This window comes from Ailuropoda melanoleuca, chromosome 13, assembly GCF_002007445.2.
Source record: "Ailuropoda melanoleuca isolate Jingjing chromosome 13, ASM200744v2, whole genome shotgun sequence".
NCBI classification, from domain to species: Eukaryota; Metazoa; Chordata; class Mammalia; order Carnivora; family Ursidae; genus Ailuropoda; species Ailuropoda melanoleuca.
Window position 1 is genome coordinate 83178861 of NC_048230.1, and position 25550 is coordinate 83204410.

A 25550-nucleotide genomic window follows, 5' to 3' on the forward strand; every position below is an offset into this window, starting at 1 on the left:
AGGTGGCTACCGCTTCCCGGCGCCCTGACACGGCGGCTCCCTCCCCCTTCTGTTTAGCTTCCGATATCTGTGCGCGGTTTCACGGCTCCCCGCTTCGTACCTCGATACTCAGCGCTGGAGATGTTCATTTGTAGAGATCCAGATGTATCTTCCTGCGTCTCAGGCTGATTCCGTGGATATTCCTGCTGGTCTGGTACCTATCCAGCTCAACTCAGGGGACCGGCTGAAAAAGGTGTCCCCTACTCCTCCGCCATCTTCTAGCACAATCAATTTTAGATTTTTTTTTTGCTGCTTCTATAAGCATAAGATACTGAATTTTGTATCTTTATTTTCTACTTGCTCTTCCAAAATTCATAATTCTGAGAATTTAATAGTTGAACCCCTTGGATTTTCTAGGTCTACATCATAACCCAAAGGTATTGGTGCTTTGTTGTCCGTTCCTTTTTTTTCAGAAGTTATTCTCTGGTTTCTTCCTTTTCTTCCTTTCCTTCCTTTCCTTTCCTTTTCCTTCCTTCCTTCCTTCCTTCCTTCCTTCCTTCCTTTCTTCTTTCTTTTCTTTTCTTTCTTTCTTTCTTTCTTTCTTTCTTTCTTTCTTTCTTTCTTTCTCTTTCCTTTCTTTCCCTTCCTTCCTTCCTTCCTTCCTTCCTTCCTTCCTTCCTTCCCTTCCCCCCCCCTCTCTTTTTTGAAAGATTAACTTATTAAAGGTGTGCCTGATGGCTCAGCCAGGTAAGTGTCTGCCTTCTGCTCAGGTCATGATCTCAGGGCCCTGGCATCAAGCCCCAAGTCCGGCTCCCTGCTCAGTGGAAAGTCTGCTTATCCCTCTCCCTCTGCCTCTCTCTCCACTCATGCTCTCTCCCGTTCTCAAATAAATAAAATCTTTTTAAAAAAATAATTAACTTATTAAGAATTCCTGCACCTACACTATGAGGGATATTGGTCTGTAGTTTTCCTTGCTGGTAACATGTATGTCAAATTTTGATACTGAGGTTACCCTCACATCATAAAACGGGTTGGAAAGCATTCCCTCCGCCTTGTTCTTCCAAGATAATTGTTGAAAGATTTTATTATTTCTTCTTTAAATGTCTGAAAAAACATACCAGTGAAACCATCTGGGCATGAAGTGGGGTTTTTTTTCTTTTTTTGTGAGAAGATTTTGATTATAAATACAATATCTTAAATATATATATGCTTATTTCCAACTTTCTGTGTTAGATTTCCTAAGTTGGGTTTTTTCAAGGAATTTATGAATTTCACCTAAGTTACTGAATGTATTGTAATAAAGTTCTTCATTGTATCACTTTATTATCCAATTAATGCCTGTAGGATCTATGATTCTGTACTGATATTCCCCTTTCATTCTTGAAATTGGTAATTTGTATTATTTTCTCTTTCCTGACCATTCTTTACCAACTTTTTTCAAAGAACCAATTTATGGCTTTGTTGATTTTTCTCTATTTTTAACTTTCTATGTTATCTTTTTTTCCCTTTTATCTCCATTATTTTGTATTTATTCTCCTTAAAGCTTAAGATGGAAATTTAACATTGATTTAAATTTTCTCCTCTACTATAAGCATTTAAAGATATACTTTTTCTTTTAATGTGCTCATTGTATCTTATAAATTCTGACTTCTTGTTTCCATTATCATTCTATTTGAAATAATTTCCAATTTCTTTTGGTGAGTATTCCTTCTAAACTTGAAAAGAATAACTTGTTGAGTGTGGTATCTATAAATACCACGTAGGTCAAGTTGGATCATAGTGTTGTTCATATTATTTACTAATTTTTATTCTACTTAATACTGTCTGTTCCTCCCCTATAGTTGTCTCAATTTTTGCTTCCTTTACTAGGTACATACACCGTTAGAATTTTTATGTCTTCTTGATGAACTGGGCATATTGTCAATATGTAATGTCTTGCTTTATAACGTTTCCTATGTCTGACATTAATATAGCCACACCAACTTTCTTATGCTTAGTGTTTGCACATACATTTTTTTCCCATACTTTTACTATCAATTTTGTCTGAGTCTATTTAATGTGCATTTCTTATAAAAACTATATGGTTGGGTCCTCTGAGATTTTTTTCAATATGAAAATCTCTGCTTTTTAAATTGAGGGTTTAGTTTATTCACATTTAATGCAATTATTGATATAATTGAGTTTAAGTCTTTCAGTATTTGTTTTCTATTTGTCTATGTTCTTTGTTTTTCTGTTCCTCTTTTCTGACCTATTTTCTGGTTGAGTACGTTGTAGCATACTTTCTTATATGTCTCGTACTTATTTTTTTGTTATGCTTAAATTTGTTATTCTAGAAATTAAAAAGCATCCTTAACTTACCTCAAACTACATTCAAACACTAACATACTGTCTTATAAACAATGTAAGAACTTTACAGCTATATAATTCCAAATGCACATATTTTAGACCAGTTATCATAGTTCCATAGGTTAGACACTCTCTTCAGTTTCTTAAATTCATTTTCTATTTTGTGCTTAAATTTGGACAATTTATACTGACTGGTTCTCAAGTTCACTAGTCATATTTTCTAACCCAATCTCCTGTTAAACCCATCAAATAAGTTCTTCTTTTCTGATATTGTATTTTTCAGTGATATCATTTCCACTTTTTAATTTCTTTTTATAATTATCATAATTATTTTATAATCCTTCTCCACTAAGTCCAAAATACAGGTCATCTGTGGGGATTAGCTTCCATGGACTGATTTATTCTGCTTCTTCAGGACTCATAATTTTTTTAAAAGATTTATTTATTTATTTTAGAGAGAGAAAGGGTAAGGGTAGGGACAGAGGGAGAGAGAGAATCCTGAAGCAGACTCCCCACCGAGTAGGGAGCCCAAAGCAGAGTCAGTCCCAGGACCCTGAGGTCATGACCTGAGTGAAATCAAGAGTTGGCTGTGTAACTGACTCAGCCATACAGGTGTCCCAGAGGACTCATAATTTTTATTGTATGACAGACACTGCATATAAAAGAACAGTAAATTATATTTAAAATAGATAACATTTATACTAAGAAAATGGCAAACTCCCTCAGTCCCTCTAGGTTAGGACTCTGAGTCACTCTAATCTCTAGGTGAGCTGGTTCTGGGCTTTGTGGTAGTTTTAGATTTAGTTCACTATTGGCTAATATTCTGAGGTCTGGATCAGGAATTTCCCTTAAGCAGGGTCTGGGATCTGAGCTCTGATGAGAATCTGAAGATTTCTCTTTGTCTTATAATCCAGTTGCCAGTATGCTAATCATGGGAGATTTCTCTTTATAGCCCAGCCACCAGATTTCTGAGTTGCTTAGGTGTTCTCTTTGCTCCTGATAACCTCACCCAGCTTTCCATGCCATGGCATATTTCTTCACCCTGTTGCCCAGGCACTAGCCTTCAATAGTGTGCTGCCTTGCCCTAGAAGGTCCTACATACCTAGGAATAAGGGAGGTTTCTCATTACTTTTCTTTATCCCAGCCTTCTCTTACAACTGCCTTGCACTTGATAAAGGGCCACTATACCTCAGGGAGATGTCTCTGTTCTCATGCTCTACCTCCAGTCTTTCTTTGGTTACTGCCACCTACTTGGCGCAAATCCTGAACACTTTGATGAATCACTCTCAGTTCTTTGCCATGCTCCAAGCCCTTGGTGTGGTCATTTGGTGAAGGTTTCATAGGGAAGAACTGGTGATGGGTGAAGACTCACTGTGTGACTGGGACTTCTTTAGGATTTTAATCTGTCACACCAATTCACATGAGGCTATAAATAGTTCATTAATAGTTTGGCTGGTTTCTCTTTATATTTTTCTATGTCAGTTTTACCCCTCTTCCCACTGTTCTGCCAGAAATAAATCAGTCAAGAGTTTTTTTTCTATCCTAAAAGTCTTTCTGGGACTTAGTTCTTTTAGGTTTTTCTGGCATATTCAGCTTTTTGGATGATTTTTTAAATTTATGATTTTATAGTTTACCCAGCTCATTCTCGTTGGGCGTAGGAGCAAAAGTCTCTTCATCTTAATTGGGAGTGGAAATCTCTTTCTCAATTCCTTTCGTAACTCCTTCTTGTCTACCTCCCATTTTATATTTGTCTTCCTCCTATGATTTATTTGAGAAGTACATTAAGTCTAACAAAAAATCTCAGAAATCCCATCTTTTCTATCCCTTCTAAATGTTTATTGAGATTTTTTTAAAGCCTCAGAAACTATTTTCAAAAAAAAGAAAGAAAGGGTAGATACACTACATTGGGATTGCAAAAATTCTACTGAAAATTGAATAGCAATATATCTGCTTACGTAATCTGGAACGTAGAATTTAGAATTTTGCAGACTGGAAGCAAGTATCTGGGGGTAATAGGTCATAATATATACAAATATCTATAATATGTACATTATATTCATAATATATCAAGGACTTAATAGAATCCAGTCATCTGTATTCAGAAAGACAGATTTTGTTTCTTTGTTATTATCATACTTTGTCCCAGAAAGGACTTAAGATATAGTAAGGTATTCTTATTCTCGTTTTACAGATGAGGTCCCTGAGATCCCAGGAGGCAAAGTGATCACACTAAGTACAAAGAGTGGGGGGAGAACCCAGGCTCCAACTGCCTGGCACTGAACTCATTCCAATACTTACTCATTTCAAAACTAATCAAATGTGCCAAATATCCAAGGGTGATATGTTTTAAAAATTTTCTATGCAAAAATAATTTCAAAATTATAGAATAGTTCAAGGAACATCCATACATCCTTTACCCAGGTTCACCTATTGATAACATTTTGCTCCATTACTTTGTAATTTGCTATCTATCCATCCATGCATCCATATATTTTTTCTGGACCATCAAGAAGATATTGTATATATTATGGCCCTCTATCCCTAGATACTTCTGTGTGTATTTTCTAAGAGTGAAGATATTTCTTTATATATCAGTACAGTTATAACAAACTATACTATATTTACTATCTATATTCCAATTTTGTAAATTGACCTAATAATGCATTTATAGCATTTTTACCCTCCCACGTAGGATCCAGTCTATGATCAGGTAGTACATTTAGTTGCCAAGATTCTAGTATTATTTAATCTGGAGCATTTCCCTCAGCCTTTGTCTTTTATGACACTGACATTTTTGAAGAATATAGTCCCTTTTTTTTTCTTTCTTCATAGAATGTTCCTCATTTTAGATTTGTCTGATGTTTCCTTGTGATTAGATTCAGGTTATGCACTTCCAGATGGAATACTACAAAAGTAATGTTGTGTCTTTCTCAGGTTATCACATCCAGAGGCACATGATGTCCATCTGCCCCTCACCAGTCACATTAATTTTGAACACAAGGTCAAGTTGTTGTCTGGTTTCCCCATTATATATTTATTATTTTGCTCTGCAAGTAATAAGAAATCTGTGGGGAGACACTTTAAACCATAAAACAGCCTGCTCTTCCTCAAGAATGAATTTTTATAACAGTATTTTCACTATTGTTATAAAAAGTGACCTCTACATAGTAAAAGAAACCTAGGTTTCACTCATTACACTTCAATAAGTTCCATGCCAGTTTTAACATCTGTTTTTATTACAGTAGTCCATGCACACTGGGTGTTTATTAAAAACTGTTCATTAACTACTATCTGGGTAGGATATAGGCAATCTGATTTTTAAATCCAACTGGTATCAATGCCCTAATTTTGGTTTAATAAAAAAAAAATCTCTTTAACTTACGCTACAGAAGGTTTAGAAATTAAATGATATAATTAAAAGAATGATCTATAAAAAAGAGAAGAAAAGAAAGAAATTTGTGAAAGAATCTACCTCTATTTATTCAAATTGTATATGGACTCTGGTTACAATAATATTTATTATCCAGCCTTCTTAAAGCACTATGATTTTGAGGTAAGCTTTAATTCAAGACCTTAACTTGGATGAATATAGCTAGCTTATATAAAATGTTCAAATAGCCAGGTGGCTTTAGTTTCTGAGTTTGGTAACAAGAAGGCCAAATTTAAAAAAAAAAAAAAAAAGAAAAGAAAAAAAATAACTTCTTAGAAATAGCTTTTAAATTTAAAAAATGTGTGTGTTTGTTGTTTGGTTTGGGGTTTTGTTTTGTTTTAGTTTTAGTTTTTAACGATGCCTTCTTTCTCATTTGCTACCATGGATCTCAATATTATGTGAGAGCATGCTTCACAAACCAGTCATCATGCTGAACGGGCATGCTATTAATTCAACAATTTTTTCATAGAAGTCAGGAAACCAGAGGGGTAGGCCAAAAGCTAACTCTCTTAAAAGGAATACAAACTTTGCTATAGCCTCTTTCTCTTTTGAGCCCAGCTTCTCATTTATAACATTGTCTTACTTGCAATACAATAAAATTCCAGCCTTTATGACAGAAGAGATGGGTTTTTTTGATCACTAGAACTCAGCAGCCAAAGCATTAGTGTTTGGGTTTTTTTTCTTTCTGGAAAGCATTTGTAGCCACAGGCTCAAAGGAGGAAGAAAGGGAGAGGGATTAACTCTCTGCAAGGAAGGTCAAAAACATAATTTACAAGTGAGGCAAGAGGAGCAGCTGTATCTGTTGGCCCAATCAAGACTACCAGCTGGAGAATTTACCAGCAATATGAAAACCACGTCCACCAGATGTCAAGCAATGCAACCAGAGGCCAAACATCTTTGGGCTCAATGCAAGACTCTCCACTCTCTTTACTACCCATATTTCATGTTAAATAGTTAAGGTGTCTTCAACAGGCCACCAGCAGGGATAACTAGAACATTTCCGCACAAGGAACTTAATAACATGATGGTACCCCCATCAGACTGGCTTTAACACTAAGTCCACCTCATATATGTTCTTCTGTTAAAAAGCAATTTTAGCTCAGAGTCAATATGTAAGGGGTCAGAGAAACTTAAATGGCTGCAAGCCAATGCTGTGGCTTCTCAGGCTTATTTTATATTTGGGAATGGTTTTGTCATTGGGAAGAAAAGAATGTTCTGAAAATACTTTTTTGAATAACCATTTTTTCCACTCATTCTTTAAGTCTGTGCAGTTCAATACGGTAGCCATTTCACCACACGTGGCTATCTAAATTAAAAATAAGTAATTTAAATTAAATTTAAACTAATTTAAAATTCTGTTCCTCAGGCATACTAGCTATATTTCAGGTGCTCAATAGCCACATGTGACTAGTGGCTAACCTACTGGACAACATAATATAAATATAAAACATTTCAGTCATCACAGAAAATTCTATTAGGCAATGTTACTCTAAACTCAAAAATCATCTTTATTTTTTATTTTTTTAATTTTCTTAGAGAGAGAGAACAAGTGTTTGGGGGGGGGGTGAGGAGCAGAGGGAGAGGGAGAGAATCTTAAGGAGGCTCCATGCCCAGCACAGAGCCCGACACGGGGCCTGAACTCAAAAACGTCAGTTCATGACCTGAGCTGAAATCAAAAGTCAGATGCTTAAGGGACTGAGCCACCCAGGCATCCTTCAAAAGTCACCATTAAAACAAACAACTATAATTTCCTTCCGTATACACTATCAAACAAAGCAATCTCTGTGCATTCTCTTATGAAATAAATATATTAGTACAATATAAAAATTGTATTAGGTGAGGGTAAGACAAAGAGGAGGAGAACTCAGTAATATTGTTACATATATAAGCCAATCTTTGATGAAATGCTCTTGTATGCTGTACTCACAAAAGCCTTGTGATGCTACTGGCTTGCTGGATAATCTACAGAGGCCACACTGGATGGGTTAGTTACATGACCAATAAATAAGCAATAAACTGACATTTATCCTTAATTTGTTACATGTATCCTTAATTTGTTAATGATTCAATCTACATTGGACATTTATATCAGAAGTTGCCTTATATTTCCAAATGTGCAAAATAAATTATGTCCTTTAAAAAAGGGGCTGCCCAATTTCACAGCTTTGCATTGAGGTATTAAATACTTTAATACCAAGTAAACATCATATGCCACAGCTGTTTCTAAAAAAATGTTATGAAGAGGAACACGAGGCCAGTAAAAACTAAAATCCACAAATTATATTTCTTATATAGACTCATCCATCATGGATTCAGGGAAACCAAGCGATTCATGAGTAGCTGTGTATGTCTGTGTGATTGTTGTGACTCACTGAAGGATGCATGCCACAGGCACGTGTCACAGAGGGCACAGACCTTTGACTCTGCTCATGAGGATACAACGCCAGGGCATGCCACGACATACCGGGGCACTAAACAAGTCATATGTGCAAGCACCTTGGCCACCTCTGCCCTTGCACATGCATGGTGCTGTCTAAGCACTCAGCTTTCTTTACCTCAGTCTCCTTGATCTATTCCAACACTCCCTGCAAAATCACTCAGCCCTGTCAGCCCATCAGCTCTACTCATTTTCTCTTCCCAATCCCCAGTTTCTTCTTTTCCAGTTATTCACAATGGATGAGGAAGAACAAGATGAAAATAAAGGGGGAGGGTGGTGTTTCCTAATCTCCCCTGCTCTGTCATCAAAAGCTAAAAAGATCGGCTGTTTTTCTTTGGGGTCATTAACTGTTCTTAATCAGATTCTCATAAAGATCACAGAGCTACTGCCCCATAGATGCTGAAGAAAATACATTTTTATCAGCTTAACTGGTTAGAGGTTCATGCAACAGCTGCAAGGTTTTCAGGTTATGCCCCAGTTTTCCCGCTTACCTTGGCTTTCCCATCCTGGGCTGACATATATCCAACACACATGCTCTCTGTCGTGTGGCTCCACAGAAATTCCACTGCCGTGGAAGAGAACACAAATAGGCACATTCAGATCACAGATGGAAAATAAATCTTTGCTTTTTAATAGAACAGTTAAAGATAGCTTTATATTTTAACACACTCAGTTCCCTACTTTCCATTTGGTCCTTCATAAATGTCAAGATGATTTAGTACTCAAAACTGTGTAATGCCATTTACTGTGAAATGAAAAATGTATTTCTTTCTTGTCAAAACTTATGATTATTACATGTAAAATAAATGCTCTTCTGTTTGAAACTTGTAGCCTTACACACATGCACCACATACTCATACATACAGTACACAATGATTTAGCACATGTAATATTCCATAACGTAGTTTCCGTAGTTTCCTCTAACAGTAACGCGCGCGCGCGCGCACACACACACACACACACACACACAGAGAGTCTTGGTTTCTAAATACCATTCTCCATAAAAAGCAACCAGGACTCTTTGGAGAATGTTCATTCCAGGGCTGGGGCAGAGAAAATATAAAATGAATCTGGAACATCTTATTGTGCCAGAAAGTAAGGAAGTGCTCAAAGAATGATGACAACTTAGCAAACTGACACAGGCGTCAGCCTGAAGGGGATCCCACTGGCCAAATCAGTGTCAAACTAAATATCAAAATAAATAATGATAATAATGAATTATCACCATTTAATAAAATAAGAACCAATGAGCCCATACTAATGCAAATAAATGAATGAATAAATAAATAAATGGGGAAGAAGAGAAAGCTCTTCCTTGTAGAATGTCTGCTAATAAATACAGAAGAAAAAACAGTTAGAAAACCATCATGGTTGGTAAAACTAGTGGGAGACAATTAGAACAGGGGCAAGCTATTTACATAGTCTCAAAGAATCTCTCCATAAAGCTCTTACTAAATGTAACGAAGGAAAGTGTAAGTTCACTGTGGAGAAACCAATGAAGCCCCCTTAATCAAATGACCGAAACTCACATCACCAATTAAGGGAAAATCAACACCATGCGCATCCTGATAAGACACTGTGGGACACCACCACTTCTGTGGTCTTCTGCCAAAACTGCAGAACCCAGACTGTATGAGGAAACACCACACAAATCTGATACCGGAACACTACTAAATAACTGGTTTGAACTCTTCAAAAATGTCAAAGTCAAAACATACAAAGGAAGTTGAGAAACTATTTCCATTTAAAGGAGATATGACAACTAAATGCAATGTGTTATCCTACATTGGTCTGGGGAGGTGTCGTAGGGACATTATTGAGACAATTGATGAAATTTTAAAAGGGACTATGGATTAGATAATAATGCTGTATCAATATTAAATTTTATGATTTTGATAACTGTACTGTGATTATTTAGAAGAATGGCCTGTCCTTAAGAAATATACACTGAAGTATTAGGAGTAAAGATAGCTGACATCCATCTTGACTTCAAATAGTTCAGGAAAAAAATGCACATTTCAGTGTGTGTGTGTGTGTGTGTATGTGTGTGTGTGTGTGTGTGTGTGTAGAGAGAAGAGAGGAGAAGGAAGGAGTGAGGGTGGAAAAACAAATGGGGGAAAATAAAAACAATGGGTGAATTTGGGTAAAGGAATAGTGGGTGTCCCTTGTACTATTTTTGCAACTTTTCTGTAAGTTTGAAATTATATCTAAATAAAAAGTTACAAAAAGGAAAATCCACAAACATAGATATATACACAAAACCCTGTCACCTTCAAGTATATACTTTCACAATTCTATGGGTTTTTTTTTTTAAAGGCATTTTTAAAGTTTTGATGTACCTCTCCAACAAAAATTTCAAAACTCCCTGATAATAAAACTGCATTGCTCAACACTAAACCCTCTGGGTCCCAGGCCATCCATCTGTTTATATCTCTGAGCTAATTAAGCCTGAAGACAAGTGTTTGAGTTGAGACACAACTGTGGGATCAGTGATCCTAGACTCTGAAGGCTTTGCCAGACATGTGGGGAAGAAAGAAGCAGTAAGGGGCACAACTGAGTTCCTCAGATACGTGGCTCATTCCCTCATCATTAATTAATTATCAAACCTGCCAACCTGCTCAACAGACGCTCCACTGAAGAGTGCAGGAAAACAGTGTCACGCAATGAAGCAAGTTCTCTTTAACAGATGTATTTTCTTCCTCACACATCTGCTTTGAACTTCAAAAATCCTGAAGTCCAGAGCAAGGTCTGGGATATTCTAAATTGCCTAATAGAGCAAAGGCATTCAAGTCTTACTGAATTTCCTCAGTGTAGTGACAAAGCCATTGTATTTTAATACAAAGTTAAGGCATTTCTAAAGTTGTGACTTCATACTCCTTATGCCCCAAATGTTAAGGTGGCTCATGAATTAGGCATGGAAAGAAAAATACATGGAAATATAGTTGATTTAATTGTGAAAGTAAAAGATAAAAACATTACACTTTATTTTTTAAGACACAATTGTGCTTATTTTAAATGCATTACTCTCTCTAAAAATGTAGCCTGCTTTAAGGAAATGTAATATATAAAAAATTTGGAATTATGAAACAGCAGGATAAATTGGGTACAGTGACTGACTTCACTAAATAATTGTTTTTATATTGAAGGGTTTCCAGTGAAGTTTTCAGACATAGTTTAGGAGTTCTTAAAGAAAGTAACTCTGTCTAGAAATTCAATCTTCATTTACTCTTTTCACAAACATTTATTACCAAAAAATGTATTTTTGCAATGTGCATTGTACTGACACACTATTTTTAATACCTACAATTCAAATATGTATGTATGAGTTACCAGTTCAGACTAACTTGAGAAACTCAACAGAAATCATTTACAATTTAAATTATAGAATGTTTTTGAAAAGAAATCCTATTCATTTAAGTGTATGTCTTAACTCAAACTAATTTAACAAAATATTTCTTGGTCAAGGGCTTTAGGGAAGCAGGAGAGAGAGGAAGTAACACTGAGAGTCCATCATATGCCAGGCACTGTCTTTTGTAATAGAACTCAGTAAAGCCTGGATGGGGAATCTGAGGCTAAGAGCAGGTAACATGGCTTAGGTCATTTTAGTAAGTGCACAAACTACAATTCAAATGGGACTTTTGGATTCCAAAACCTGGCGACCTTCCATTGTTCCATTGCTTTGAAATTTACACAGCTTACAAAGATTTATAATTAGTATTGTATATCAAGAGGATTAAATTCATTAAAAACACCAAAGGACCAACAAAACATCAAACACAACACAACTCTTAAATATTTCTCTCTTAAGAAAAGGTTTTATTTTTATTTTTTAGAATATTTTTAATTTTTATTTAAATTTTGGTTAACATACAGTGCAATATTGGTTTCTGGAATAGAATTCAGTGATTCATCACTTACATACAACACCCAGTGCTCATCACAAGTGCCCTCTTTTATACCCGTCACCCTTGTAGCCCATCCCCCACCCACATCCCTCCATCAACCCTGTTTGTTCTTAACAATAGAGAACAAACTCTAGTTTATTGAGTTAGTTCTCAATAGAGTTTGTTCTCTATTGTTAAGTCTGCTATGGTTTGTTTCCCTCTCTCCTATTTTCCCCCCTTCCCATATGTTCATCTGTTTTGTTTCTTAAATTCCACATGAGTGGAATCATATGGTATTTGTCTTTCTCTGAATGACTTATTTCACTTAGCATAATACACTAGATCCATCCACGTCACTGCAAATGGCAAGATTTCATTCTTTTGATGGCTGAGTAATATTTCATTGTGTATATATACCACCTCTTCTTTATCCATTCAGCAGTCAATGGACATTCGGGTTCTCTCCATAGTTTGGCTATTGTTGATAATGCTGCTATAAACATCAGGGTGCGTGTACCCCTTCAAATCTGTATTTTTGTATCCTTTGGGTAAATACCTAATAGTGCAATTGCTGGATTGTAGGGTAGCTCTATTTTTAATTTTTTGAAGAACCTCCATACTGTTCTCCAGAGTGGCTGCCACCAGTTTGCACTCCCACCAACAGTGCAAGAGGGTTCCCCTTTCTCCACATTCTTGCCAACATTTGTTTGTGTTGTTAATTTCTGCCATTCTGATAGGTGTGAGGTGGTATCTTATTGTGGTTTTGATTTGTATTTCCCTGATGATGAGTGATATTGAGCATCTTTTTATGTCTCTGTTAGCCATTTGGCTGTCTTGTTTGGAAAAATGTCTATTCATGTCTTCTGCCCATTTCTTCACTGGGTTATTTGTTCTTTGGGCATTGAGTTTGATAAGTTCTTTATAGATTTTGGATATTAACCTTTAAAACTGTAACAAAACCCAGAGGCCACAAAAGACATGATCAATACATTTGACTACGTTAAAGATGTTTATATTTTTTTTGCCATATGGGGGAAAAAAGGTCAAGAGATAAATGACACACTAGGGAAATATCTGCAATTTGTAGCACAGAAAAAGGGCTAATTTTCTTCATATATAAAGATCTGTCACAAATCAATGAGAAAAAGACAAAAGGAAAAAGAAAAAACTAAAAGGAATAACTGTATGGTGACTAACATAATATAATAAAAAATTTTAAAAAATAAATAAAAGGAATATAATTGGCTCTAAAACATGAAAAGATGTTCTACATTTCTCATACTAAAAGAAATGCAAGTTAAAGTCACAAAATACCATTATTCAACTATCAGGTTATCAGATATCAAAAGTTTGAAACAACATTATGTTAGCTGGGGGTGGAGAAAAAAAGCACTCTCACTTGCTAATTATGGAGGCATGGGCCATTTGAAAATACAGCCTTGAAATTTATGGTAGTTATGTTCTATAAGGTTGCCATGAACACTGAATTAGTAAATACTGAGCCTTTGCTCCTAAGGGAAATACAGGGTTAGGTTCCTACAAGCCTCTGGTCACAACACTTTCAATCAATGAGTAACCTTGTTTTTTGTTTTTCTGTATAAGATATTTAATGTATTTTTCTTATAATTAATTATACATAATCTTTCTTTATAACACAACACTAGCAAAGAAGAGTTTAACATTATCCTGACCCTGGATAACCCCCTCACAAATTTCTTTGGTTTTTAGCCTCACAATAATGCTGCCCCCTATGCTTTGTCTATTGGTCATTATCTCATGAATCCACAAGTTTAGCTACTGTTCCAGTTTTTCCATGGCTTCATCACGCACCTCAGATGTTACTTTAGCAGTTTCTGGAGCAGCCTCACATACAATTCAATGAATTTCTTCTTCTTTTTTTTAGATGTACAATACTGTTGATTCATTAACTTTGAACTCATGGCCAACAGCATTATAACTCTTGCTTGAATTAAGCTTACCGAACACACGTTATCTCCACAAGACAGTACAACCTCCTTGCACAAAGAAACACTAAGCAGCATGTCATCACTGTGCTTGGGGGCCACTTTATTATTTTTTTTAATTTTACTAAGATCTTAATTTTAATTCCAGTATGGTTAACATACAGTGTTATATTAGTTTCAAGTGTACAATATAATGATTCAACAATTCTATACATTACTCAATGCTACTCATGAAAAGTGTGCTCTTTAATCCCTATCACCAATTTCACCCATCCCCTCACTAACCTCCCCTCTGGTAACCATCAGTTTGTTCTCCATAATTAACAGTCTGTTTCTTTATTTGTGTCTCTCTGTGTCTCTCTCTCCCTCTCTCTCTCTCCCTCTCTCCCCTTCTGTTTTTATTGTTTCTTAAATTCAAAATATGACTGGAATCATATGGTATTTACCTTTCTCTGACTGACTTATTTCACTTAGCATTATATTCTCTAGCTCCATCCATATTGCTGAAAATGGCAAAATTTCATTCTTTTACAGATAATATTCTATTATACATATATACCACATCTTCTTTACCCATTCATTTATCGATGGATACTTGGGATGCTTCCATAATTTGGCCACTGTAAATAATGCTGCTATAAACGTAGTGGTGCATGTATCCTTCTGTATTAGTGTTTTTGCATTTTTAACACTAGTACTGTGAATGCTGGACTGTAGGGTAGTTCTATTTTTAACTTTTTGAGGACCCCCTCACAGCACTTTTCCACAGTGCCTGCACCAGTTTGCCTTCCTGCCAACAGTGCAGGGGGTTCCTTTATCTCCACATCCTTGCCAACACTTGTATGGATTTTAGCCACTCTGACAGGTGTGAAGTGATATCTCATTGTAGTTTTGATTGGTATTCCTCTGATGATGAGTAATGTTGAGCTTCTTTTCTTGTGTCTATTAGCCATTTCTATATGTTCTTTGGAAAAATGTGTTCATGTCTTCTGCCCATTGTTAATTGGGTTATTTATTTTTGGGGTGTTGAGTTTTATACATTCTTTATGTATTTTGGATACTAACCCTTTATTGGATATGTCATTTGCAAATATCTTCTCCCATTCCGCGGGTTGTCTTTTTTTGCTGATTGTTTCCTTCACTATGCAGAAGGTTTTTATTTTGATGTAGTCCCAATAGTTTATTTTTGCTTTTATTTCCCTTCTCTCAAGAGACATCTAGAAGGAAGCTGCTACAGCCAATGTCAAACAAGTTACTGCCTGTGTTTCCTTCTAGGATTTTTATGGTTTCAGGTCTTACATTTAGGTCTTTAATCCATTTTGAATTTATTTTTGTGTTTGGTGTAACAAAGTGGTCCAGCTTCGTTCTTTTGCATGTTGCTGCCCAGTTTACCCAGCACCATTTGTTGAAGTGACTGCCTTTTTCCCATTAGATATTCTTTCCTGCTTTGTGGAAGATTGACCATATAGTTGTGGGTTCATTTCTCGATTTTCTACTCTATTTCATTGATCTATGTGTCTATTTTTGTGCCTGTCCCATACTGTCTTGATCACTACAGCTTTGTAGTATAACTTCAGATTTGGAATTGTGTTGTAGTATAACTTCAGATTTGGAATTGTGATACCTCCAGCTTAGTTTTTCTTTTTCAAGATTGTTTTGGCTATTTGGGGTCTTCTTTGGTTCCATACAAATTTTAGAATTGCTTGTTCTGGTTCTGTGAAAAATGCTGTTGATATTTTGATAAGGATTGCATTGAATCTGTAGGTTGCTTTGGTTTCTTTTATCAATGTTTTATAGTTTTCAGAGTACAGGTCTTTCACCTCCTTGATTTATTTATTCCTGGATATTTTATTATTTTTGGTACAACTGTAAATGAGATTGCTTTCACAATTTCTCCTTCTATTGCTTCATCATTATGTATAGAAATGCAACAGATTTCTTTACAATGATTTATATCCTGTGACCTTACTGAATTCATTAACCACTTCTCGTAGTTTTTTGGTGGAGTTTTTAGGGTTTTCTGTATATAGTATCACGTCATCTGCAAATAGTGAAAGTTTTACTTCTTCCTTACCATTCTGGATGCCTTTTATTCCATCCTCTTGTCTGACTGATATGGCTAGAACTTCCAGTATTATGTCGAATAAATGTGATAAGAGTGGATATCCTTGTCTTATTCCTTACCTTAAGGAGAAAGCTTTCAGTTTTTCATCATTGAGTATGATATTAGCTGTGGGTTTTTCATTTATAGCCTTTATTATGTTGAGGTATGTTCCCTCTAAACCTACTTTGTTGAGGGTTTTTATCATGAATGAATGTTGTATTTTGTCAAATGCTTTGTCTGCATCTATTGAAATGATCATATGGTTTTTATCCTTTCTCTTGTTGATGTGATGAATCATATTGATTTGTGAATACTGAACCACACCTACATCCTGGGAATTAATGCCACTTGCTTGTGGTGAATGATTTTTTTTAAATGTATTGTTGGATTCAGCTTGCTAGTATTTTGTTGAGGATTTTTACATGTATGTTCATCAGAGATATTGGTCTGTAGTTCTCTTTTTTTTTTTTGGAATAATTTTTCATTATGTTACGTTAGTCACCATACAGTATATCCTTAATTTTTGATGTAATGTTCCATGATTCATTATTTGGGTATAACACCCAGTGCACCAAGCAATATGTGCCCTCCTTAATTTTCTTGTAGTGTTTTTATCTGGTTTTAGCATCAGCTAATGTAAGCCTCACAGAATAAATTTGGAAGTTTTCCTTCCTTTTCTATTTTTTGGAACAGTTTGAGAAGAAGAGGTATTACTGCTTCTTTAAATGTTTGGTAGAATTCGCCTATGAAGCCATCTGGCCCTGGACTTTAGTTTGTTGGGAGTTTATTGATTACTGATTCAATTTTTTGCTGATAATCAATCTGTTCAAATTTTCTATTCTTCTTGGTAGTTTGGTTCCTATTTCTTCCTGGTAGTTTGGTTTCTATTTCTTCCTGGTAGGTTATATGTTTCTAGGAATTTATCCATTTCTTCTAGGTTGTCCAATTTGTTTGAATATAATTTTCCATAATATTCTCTTAGAATCCTTTGTATTTCTGTGGTGTCATTTGTTACTTCTCCTCTTTCATTTCTGATTTTGTTTTGTTTTTAAATTTTTGTTTTGTTTTTAAAGTAGGCTCCTCACCCACCATGGAGTCCAATGTGGGGCTTGAACACATGACCCTGAGATCAACACCTGAGCTGAGACCAAGAGTCAGATGCTCAATCAACTGAGCCACCCAGGTGCCCCCTCTCTCTTTTTGATGAGCCTGGCTTATGATTAACAATTTTGTTGATCTTTCCAAAGAACCAGCTCCTGCTTTCACTGATCTGTTCTATTGTTGTCCCTGTTGATGTTTTTAGTTTATTTCATTCATTTCTGCTCTAATATTTATTTCCTTCTATGGGTTTGGGTTTCGTTTGTTCTTTTTCTAGCTTCTTTAGGTGTAAGGTTAGGTTGTTTGAGATTTTTCCTGCTTCTTGAGGTAGGCCTGTATTGCTATAACCTTCCCTTTTAAAACAGCTTTTGCTGCATCCCAAATATTTCAGACTGTTGTGTTTTCATTTGTCTCCATGTATTTTTTTTATTTCCTCTTTGATTTCTTGGTTGACCCATTGATTGTTTAGTAGCATGCTATCTAACCTCCATGTGTTTGTTCTCTTTCCAGATTTTTTTCTTATGGTTGATTTCTAGTTTCATAGCATTGTGGTGAGAAGAAATGCATGGAATGACTTCAATCTCTTTGAACATGTTGAGCTTTGTTTTGTGGGCTAATAAGTGATCTATTCTGGAGAATGTTCCATGCACACTTGAAAAGAACGTGCATTCTGCTGTTTAAGGATGGAATGTTCTGAATTTATCTGTTAAATATGTCTTGTCCAATGTGTCATTCAAAGCCACTGTTTACTTGTTGATTTTCTGTTTGGATGATGTTCTGTTTGGACAGATGTCCACTGATGTAATTGGACAGATGTTTGGACTGATGTCTATTGATTAGTTCCTTTATGTTTGTTATTAACTGCTTTAAGTATTTGGGTGCTCCCATGTGGTTACATAAATATTTACAATTGTTATATCTTCTTGTTGGATTGTGCCTTTAATGATTATATAGCGTCTGTCTCTTGTTACAGTCTTTGTTTTAAAATCTATTTGGGGGCGCCTGGGTAGCACAGTCATTAAGCGTCTGCCTTCAGCTCAGGGCGTGATCATGGCGTTCTGGGATCGAGCCCCACATCAGGCTCCTCTGCTGGGAGCCTGCTTCTTCCTCTCCCACTCCTCCAGCTTGTGTTCCCTCTCTCGCTGGCTGTCTCTCTGTCAAATAAATAAATAAAATCTTAAAAAAAAAATAAAGTCTATTTTGGCCCAGGGGCGCCTGGGTGGCTCAGTCAGTTAAGTATCTAACTCTTGATTTCAGCTCAGGTCATGATCTTGGGGTCATGGGATCAAGCCTCACATTGGGCTCCACGCTGGGTATAGAGTTGGCTTGGGATTCTCTCTCACTCTCTCCTTCTGCCCCTCCCCCTTGTCAATGCTCTCTCTCTCTTTAAAAAACAAAAACAAAAACAAAACTCTATTCTGTCTTATGTAAGTATTGCTACCCTGGCTTTCTTTTCACATCCATTTGTGTGTGGTAGATGCTTCTCCATCCTTTCACTTTCAATCCGTATGTGCCTTTAGGTCTGAAATGACTCCCTTTTAGGCAGCATATAGATGGGGGTTTTATTTTATTTTATTTTATTTTATTTTATTTTAATTTTATTTTAATAATCCATTCCATCACCCTGTGTCTTCTGATTGGAGTGTCTGGTCCATTTACATTCAAAGTAATTGTTGTTAGGTATATGTTTGTTGCCATTTTGTTACTTGTTTTATGGTTGTTTTTGTAGCTTTTCCTTGTTCCTTTCTTTTGCTCTCTTCTCTTGAATTAGTTGGCTTTCTTTAGTGATATACTTGGATTCCTTTCTCTTTGTATTTTGCATATCTGTTACTGGTTTTTGATTTTTGGTTACCTTTCGGTTTGTATATGACATCTTCTGCGCATTGAAGTCTATATTAAGTTGATGGTTGCTTAAGTTTGAACTCATTTTTTACTCCTCTCCTCCCCACATTTTAGGTATATAGTGTCATACTTTACATCCTTTTATTTTGTGAGTCCCTTGACTGATTTTTACAGATATACTTATTTTTACCACTTTTGTGCTTCCTACTTTTCTTACTCTTGCTTATGGTCTTTCCTTTCAACTCAAAGAGTCCCTTTAACATTTTTTTGTAGGGCTGGTTTAGTAGTCATGAACTTTAACTTTTGTTTGTCTGGGAAAGTGCTTATCTCTCCTTCTTTTCTGAATGACAGCCTTGTTGGAGAGTATTCTTGGCTGTAGATTGTTTCCTTTCAGCACTTTGAATATATCATGCTACTTCTTTCTGGCCTGTAAAGTTTCTGTTGAAAAATCAACTGATAGCCTCAACGGAGGTTTCCCTTGTTGTAACGGCTTTCTTTTCTCTTGCTGCTTTTGAAATTCTCACTTTATCACTACTTTTTGCCATCTTAATTACTGTATATCTTGGTGTGGACCTCCCTGGGTTGATTTTGTTAGGGGGAATCTCTGTATGTCCTGGATCTGGATTTCTGTCTCCTTCCCTAGATTCAGGAAGTTTTTGGCTATTATTTCTTCAAATAAATTTCCTGTCCGCTCTTCTTTCTCTTCTTCTAGGATTCCAATAACATGAATGTTATTATAATTGATGGTGTTGCTGAGCTGATTCAGGGCCATTTTAAACAGTGAAATCATCAGCAAAGGCACAAGAATGTGAAATACATGACATTAAACAAGCTACAAAGAGGATACTTCTTTAGAGTTATGAGAGCTGAGACATGAAGGCAGAGCATCACCTTGTTCATCTCAACTGGGAATGTGCATGTCAGATTACTCAAATTCTTCACCACTATGCATGTGCCTACAAATGACTGATTTTGAAATTACAAATAAGTTTCAGCAAGTAGAAAAATTAGCAAATATGAAATCTGCAAATACTGAGGACTGACTGTAGTTATTAAAATGACATACTCTTTGACCTAGTAATTCTACTTCTAGGTAATTATTCTATAGATATGCTTTTATATGTATGAAATAACATATTTATACAAAGATATTCATTGAAGTAGTTTTAATTAGGAAGAAACTGGAAATAGCTCAGTTGCCTATTGGTGGGAGTACATATAAAAAACTATGGTACTCTATATAGTGGAATACTATGCAACAATTAAAAACAAAGGAAGAAGCTCTACATAGGAGATATGGAACCATCTACACTGAGTGTTTTTTAAACTTTTTGACCATGAATCACAATATAACAAAAACAAAATTAAAAAGTTCCACATGTTGTCACTTAGTACATACATTTCTTTATAAATGAAATTTCACAAAATAATACCTACCCTTTTACTTACCATGCATTGGTTTACACTATTGGGTTATTTATATTCTATCCACTGGATTTAAAAGATTATGCCTACGACTCAATAAATTGACTTTAGACCTCATTATGGTCTAAAGTCATTATGAAGCATTATATGACATGCTTCAGTTTAAAAAAATACTTATTTACAAGATACATAGTTTATCTAAAATAAAAGGCAAGGAAGACAATGATATAGAGATGGTGCTGCCATTTTTGTGGAAGAAAATAAAAAGGGACCATGGATGAATATGTTCATAAATAGATGGGATCTCTCTGGAAAAATATTTTAGGAACTGGCAACAGTAGTTGCTACTATAAACAGAACTGTTTGGTTAAGGGAATTTAATGGAAGGTAACCTATTTCTCACCAAATATCCTTTCCTGAACTTCTGAATTTTGTCCTATTTTGGTTTATTTCCTATTTTTTAAAAATGCCCCTAGGAATCTCAATTACCCTATTAATCTATGTTATCTATTAAGAATTTCTTATTTAGATTGTGACATTCTGAATTTCTGAAATTTGATGTAATGGGACATTACCCTATATTTTTAATTATCCTTCATGAGAATGCTTTATTATGATGTGAAATGATCTAGTGCTTTCAAATTGTTTCATTTCTCATGACTACCTAAAATATGACCAAATCTTATGAAGGACCATAAATAAGTCCCTACATAAATTTATACTGGGCACATATATTTAGGGCAAAACATGTTATATTTAAGGAGCAACTAAAACAAACAAAACAAAAATTTATTCCTGCAAGAAATTTAAAAATTCCAAAACATTAAAAGTTTTTAAAAATGAGTAGAAAACATTTATTGTCTCAAGGGCAGTTTGTATCACAAACTTTTATAACTATCTAAGTTCTAATTTACAATTAAAACCTGGTAAAGTGTAGTACAAAATTAGCCCAAATACAATTACATAGATGCAAAAAATAATATGAGTAGCATTTCTTACCATAAGTAATATTTAGAAGTCTATAATTTGTTTCTTGATTTTAGGGACTAAATTTGAAATTGTTTCATACACCTAAAATGGAAATTTACAGTAAGAGTATTAAGAAATGATTCTAATAATAATACAGCAAACTGGGCAGATGTTATATCATAGTACTGGGATTTTTCCATGTATAATTATTCCATCTAGAGATTCATGAACTGAAGCAACATATAGGATAAATGAATGGCGTGGAATGACATATCTGAGAGTGGGAAAGTGCCATGTTTCTTTGCCAGTGGCTGGTGACTGTTCACATCTTCACTACTAATTTGAAAAGCCTACTGTTTTCTAGAAAGCCAAAGCCCAAGGGGCGCCTGGGTGGCTGAGTCAGTTGAGCGCCCAACTCTTGGTTTCCACTCAGGTTATGATCCCTGGGTCCTGGGATTGAGCGGAACTGTGAGTCAGTCTCCATGCTTAGCAGGGAGTGTGCTCAAGATTTTCTCTCCCTCTGCCCCTCCCCCCACTCACACACACACTCTCTCTCAAATAAATAAATAAATAAATCTTTAAAAAAGCAAGCAAGCAGCAAGCAAGCAGGACAAAGCCCAGGCATTGTGAGGCTACTGAAAATGGCCAGACCATGAAAAGATCTCCATCAGAAAACTTTAAGAACACCCAAAGCCACGCTAAAATAGATTCCTGAAAGGGTTTAACATGTGAAAGATGGTCACAGGGATTTGGCAAGCTTCTTCTCTACCAAGTGACGTGACAACACATCGTATCACGTTAAGTGTAATGTGAAAAAAGGCCAACAGTACCGACCCTGTTCCAGTGCTGGAGAATGGGTTAGGTGGGATGTGCTGTGCATGTGCTCCTCCAGAATGACATGTTAGGGGCTCCTGGATGGCTCAGTCAGTTGAACATCCGACCCTTGATTTCAGCTCAGGTCATGATCTCAGGGTTGTAAGATCAACCCTGCATCAGGCTCTGCACTCAGCAGAGTCTCTGCTTGTCCCTCTCCCTCTGCTCCTCCTCCTACTTTCTCTCGCTCTCTCTTAAATAAATAAATAAACAAACAAACAAACAAAATCTTTAAAAAAAAAGAAAAAAAAAAAAGGAAAGGTTAAGGTATTACAGGCACATCCGAAATGGATTTGTATATAATCTTAGAGGCTAGCTTTTCTGGAAAGCTGTATTTAATGCATTGGAATAAATAAATTCACCCACAAGTATAATGCTCAAGAGTGGTTCTACTTTAGTCTTAATATCCTTCCACAGCCTTTAGTCCCTATGTAAGGCTTTGATTCCTAGTGACACTTAAAACACCACCTTCACTAGTTAATATTAGAGCTACAAGACCCCCCTTACAAAATGCTCCCCCTGCCCCGGGACCTCTTTCTCTTTCAAAATGATTCACAGGTCATTCTGTTTAAGCAAACAAAATTTATTGTCTAGGGTTGCAAGCAAGTTTTCTCTACCAAAAGGATTCTCTTTTCTAGCCAGAGAGAAGTTCTCAGCCACCCCTTTAAAAAAAAATTGTTGTTCTCCAATTGTTGTTAACAACCCCCAGCTGCACTGGCTCCCGCACCCATTTAAAACCCCTCTGCCTGGCTTCAGATCCCAGACTTTCTTGCAAGGAAAACAGAACTTTAAAATCAGAACCGTCTTGGGCTGGACAGTTGCCAAGTCAGCTGCTGCTCCTTAGACTTAGGTGGAACGGCTTATCCTCAGACATTCTGCACATTCTGCTTTAAGTTATATCTTACTAAATAAAGATAAGCTCATTTTTAAAATGGGAAGAATGAGGAACTGTAAATGGACGAGCCTCCTCTTATCTCTGTAGATTTTTTCCCCCTGGTTGTTAGGTTCTTTATAATCCAAAATGGGGTTCATACAGGGATGCTTTACTGTCCTGACACAGAATCCTTAAGATCCATATGTTGTTATGTTCCACTGTGGCCATAAAGTAGCTCTGAGTTGGCTCACCTCTCTGAAAAACTTTCACCATTGAACTGTTTTAGGAGGGATGGGATTGAAGTTCTATAGAGCCCCAGTTATGCTAAGCCAAGGAAATAACTATTTTCTCTTTCCAAGGCTCACTCTGATTTTTCAAGACTAAAGAAGGATGCTGACTGAAAAAGGAGAGAGGAATGTCGGCCAAATAGTAATATAAGCCTCAAAGGACAATTCAGTTCTCTTCCTTTTTTATCATTTTACTTATTCATTTTATAGTTATTTATTTATTTGAGAGAGAAAGAGCATGAGAGGGGGGAGGGGCACCGGGAGAGGGAGAGAGAGAATCTCAAGCAGACTCCCTGCTGACGGAGCCTGACTCAAGGCTCGATTCCGCGACCCTGAGATCATGACCTGAGCCGAAATCAAGAGTTGAACACTTTACTGACTGAGCCACTCAGGCACCCCTTTTATCATTTTACTGTATTAGAAACTCCTGGAAATAGGGGCCACTGGCTGGAACATGGAAGTTCTCCGCTGAACAGAAAAGCATTCAGTGAAACAAGTTTTATTGAAACATGATTTCATTCACTCAACAAATATTTTTTTAGGATTTATTTCATGTAAGAGTGATCTCTATTACCCTTTGAGCAGATGAAAATTGACTATAAAATTTGTCAAAATGTTTTTCTGAGAGTTTTAGGAGAACCACAGTAATAAGAATTACATAATCACTAGAATTCTATTCATAAATCTTTGTATTCTTTACATCAAATGGAAAATTTTCTGCCCCCCCAAAATACATGGTTAGATTACAGCTGGAACTATACTTCTTATGATGGAGAAAAAAATTACAGATAAACATCTATTTCTAATTTTTAAAAAGTACATTAGTGATATTTGAGGGGGAAAAAGTTATAAAGCAAACAAAGCAGATTATAGCTACTTGTAATGAAGATTTTTTTATTTTTTTAAAATGTTAGCCACATCTATTTCTTTTTTTTTTTTTTAAATATTTTATTTATTTATTTGACAGAGAAAGACAGCCAGCAAGAGAAGGAACATAGGCAGGGGGAGAGGGAGAGGAAGAAGCAGGCTCCCAGCGGAGGAGTCTAATGTGGGGCTCAATCCCAGAACTCTGGGATCACACCCTGAGCCGACGCTTAACGACTGAGCCACCCAGGCGCCCCCATTTTTTGTTTTAAAAATGACAATTTTGAAAAACATAAATCTCAGAGCACTACCTCAATAGATTAATGCAGCTCTGTTGTTGAAAAGTTTAAATATCATGTCTGCCTATTTACTTTGCATTTAGGAATAACTACTTAATTTGCTTCCTTCCATCTTATCCTTAAATAAGTACCAAAACGTCAGCCTCTATCTTAAGACTACAGTGAAGATTTAACAATTCCAAAGCATTGCTGGGGCACTCAAGAAATAAGCTTCTACCCACTTCACCGGGTGTTGTATGGAAGTGTTCAATCACTATATATTGTGCACCTGAAAGTAGTATTACAGTGTATGCTAACTGGAACTTAAATAAAAATTTAGAAAAAAAAGAAGAAAGCAGCTTCCAACCATGACACAAGGCCCTCTTACAGAACAAAGTTTCAGTTACATTTCTAAGACAAGTCATTAATATCAGATAAGCATCCATCAGTAGCTCTTTTCCCACTACCAGCCTAATAGCTAATTCACCTTCTCTCTGAGAGTTATTTTTATGATCATGTGAGCCCAACAGAATGCCTAATCATAAGTGCTCATGGTGGCATGTGCCATGAAATGGAAATCAGTGATACTGCTGGGGCCCGCAGAACGAAGCTCCTTTCAAGTGCATGTGTTTATGTGTGCTCGCCAAATTTTTAATGCCACTAAAACCAAAAGGCGGTTTGGAATTTTAACTTACAGCAAAATGACCTTTTATCTTTTTAATGTTCCAGGAAGCATCAACTCAATCTAACATTTTTTATTTTTAAACCATAGCATGTTTTGGTAACAGGGACAAAAAGAGTACTTGATAAAGAACTTTGCCTGTTCTGCAAAGGGCAGGGAGGGAATGTCACATTCAGTTCTAATTGGCAAGTGAAGAACAGTTTAATTTGACAGA

At 36.0% G+C, this 25550-nt stretch overlaps 1 protein-coding gene across 6 annotated transcripts in view; it reads right to left on the reverse strand.

Moving 5' to 3' along the window:
* TASP1 (taspase 1) overlaps positions 1-25550 on the reverse strand; it is a 260013-nt gene that overhangs the window by 33499 nt on the left and 200964 nt on the right. For all 6 annotated transcript variants that reach the window (XM_002918481.4, XM_034639847.1, XM_019798913.2 and 3 more), the window contains one exon: positions 8684-8757. In XM_002918481.4, coding sequence (XP_002918527.1) covers positions 8684-8757 — 74 coding nt within the window. Of the gene's footprint in view, positions 1-8683; positions 8758-25550 lie in introns of those variants that run through there.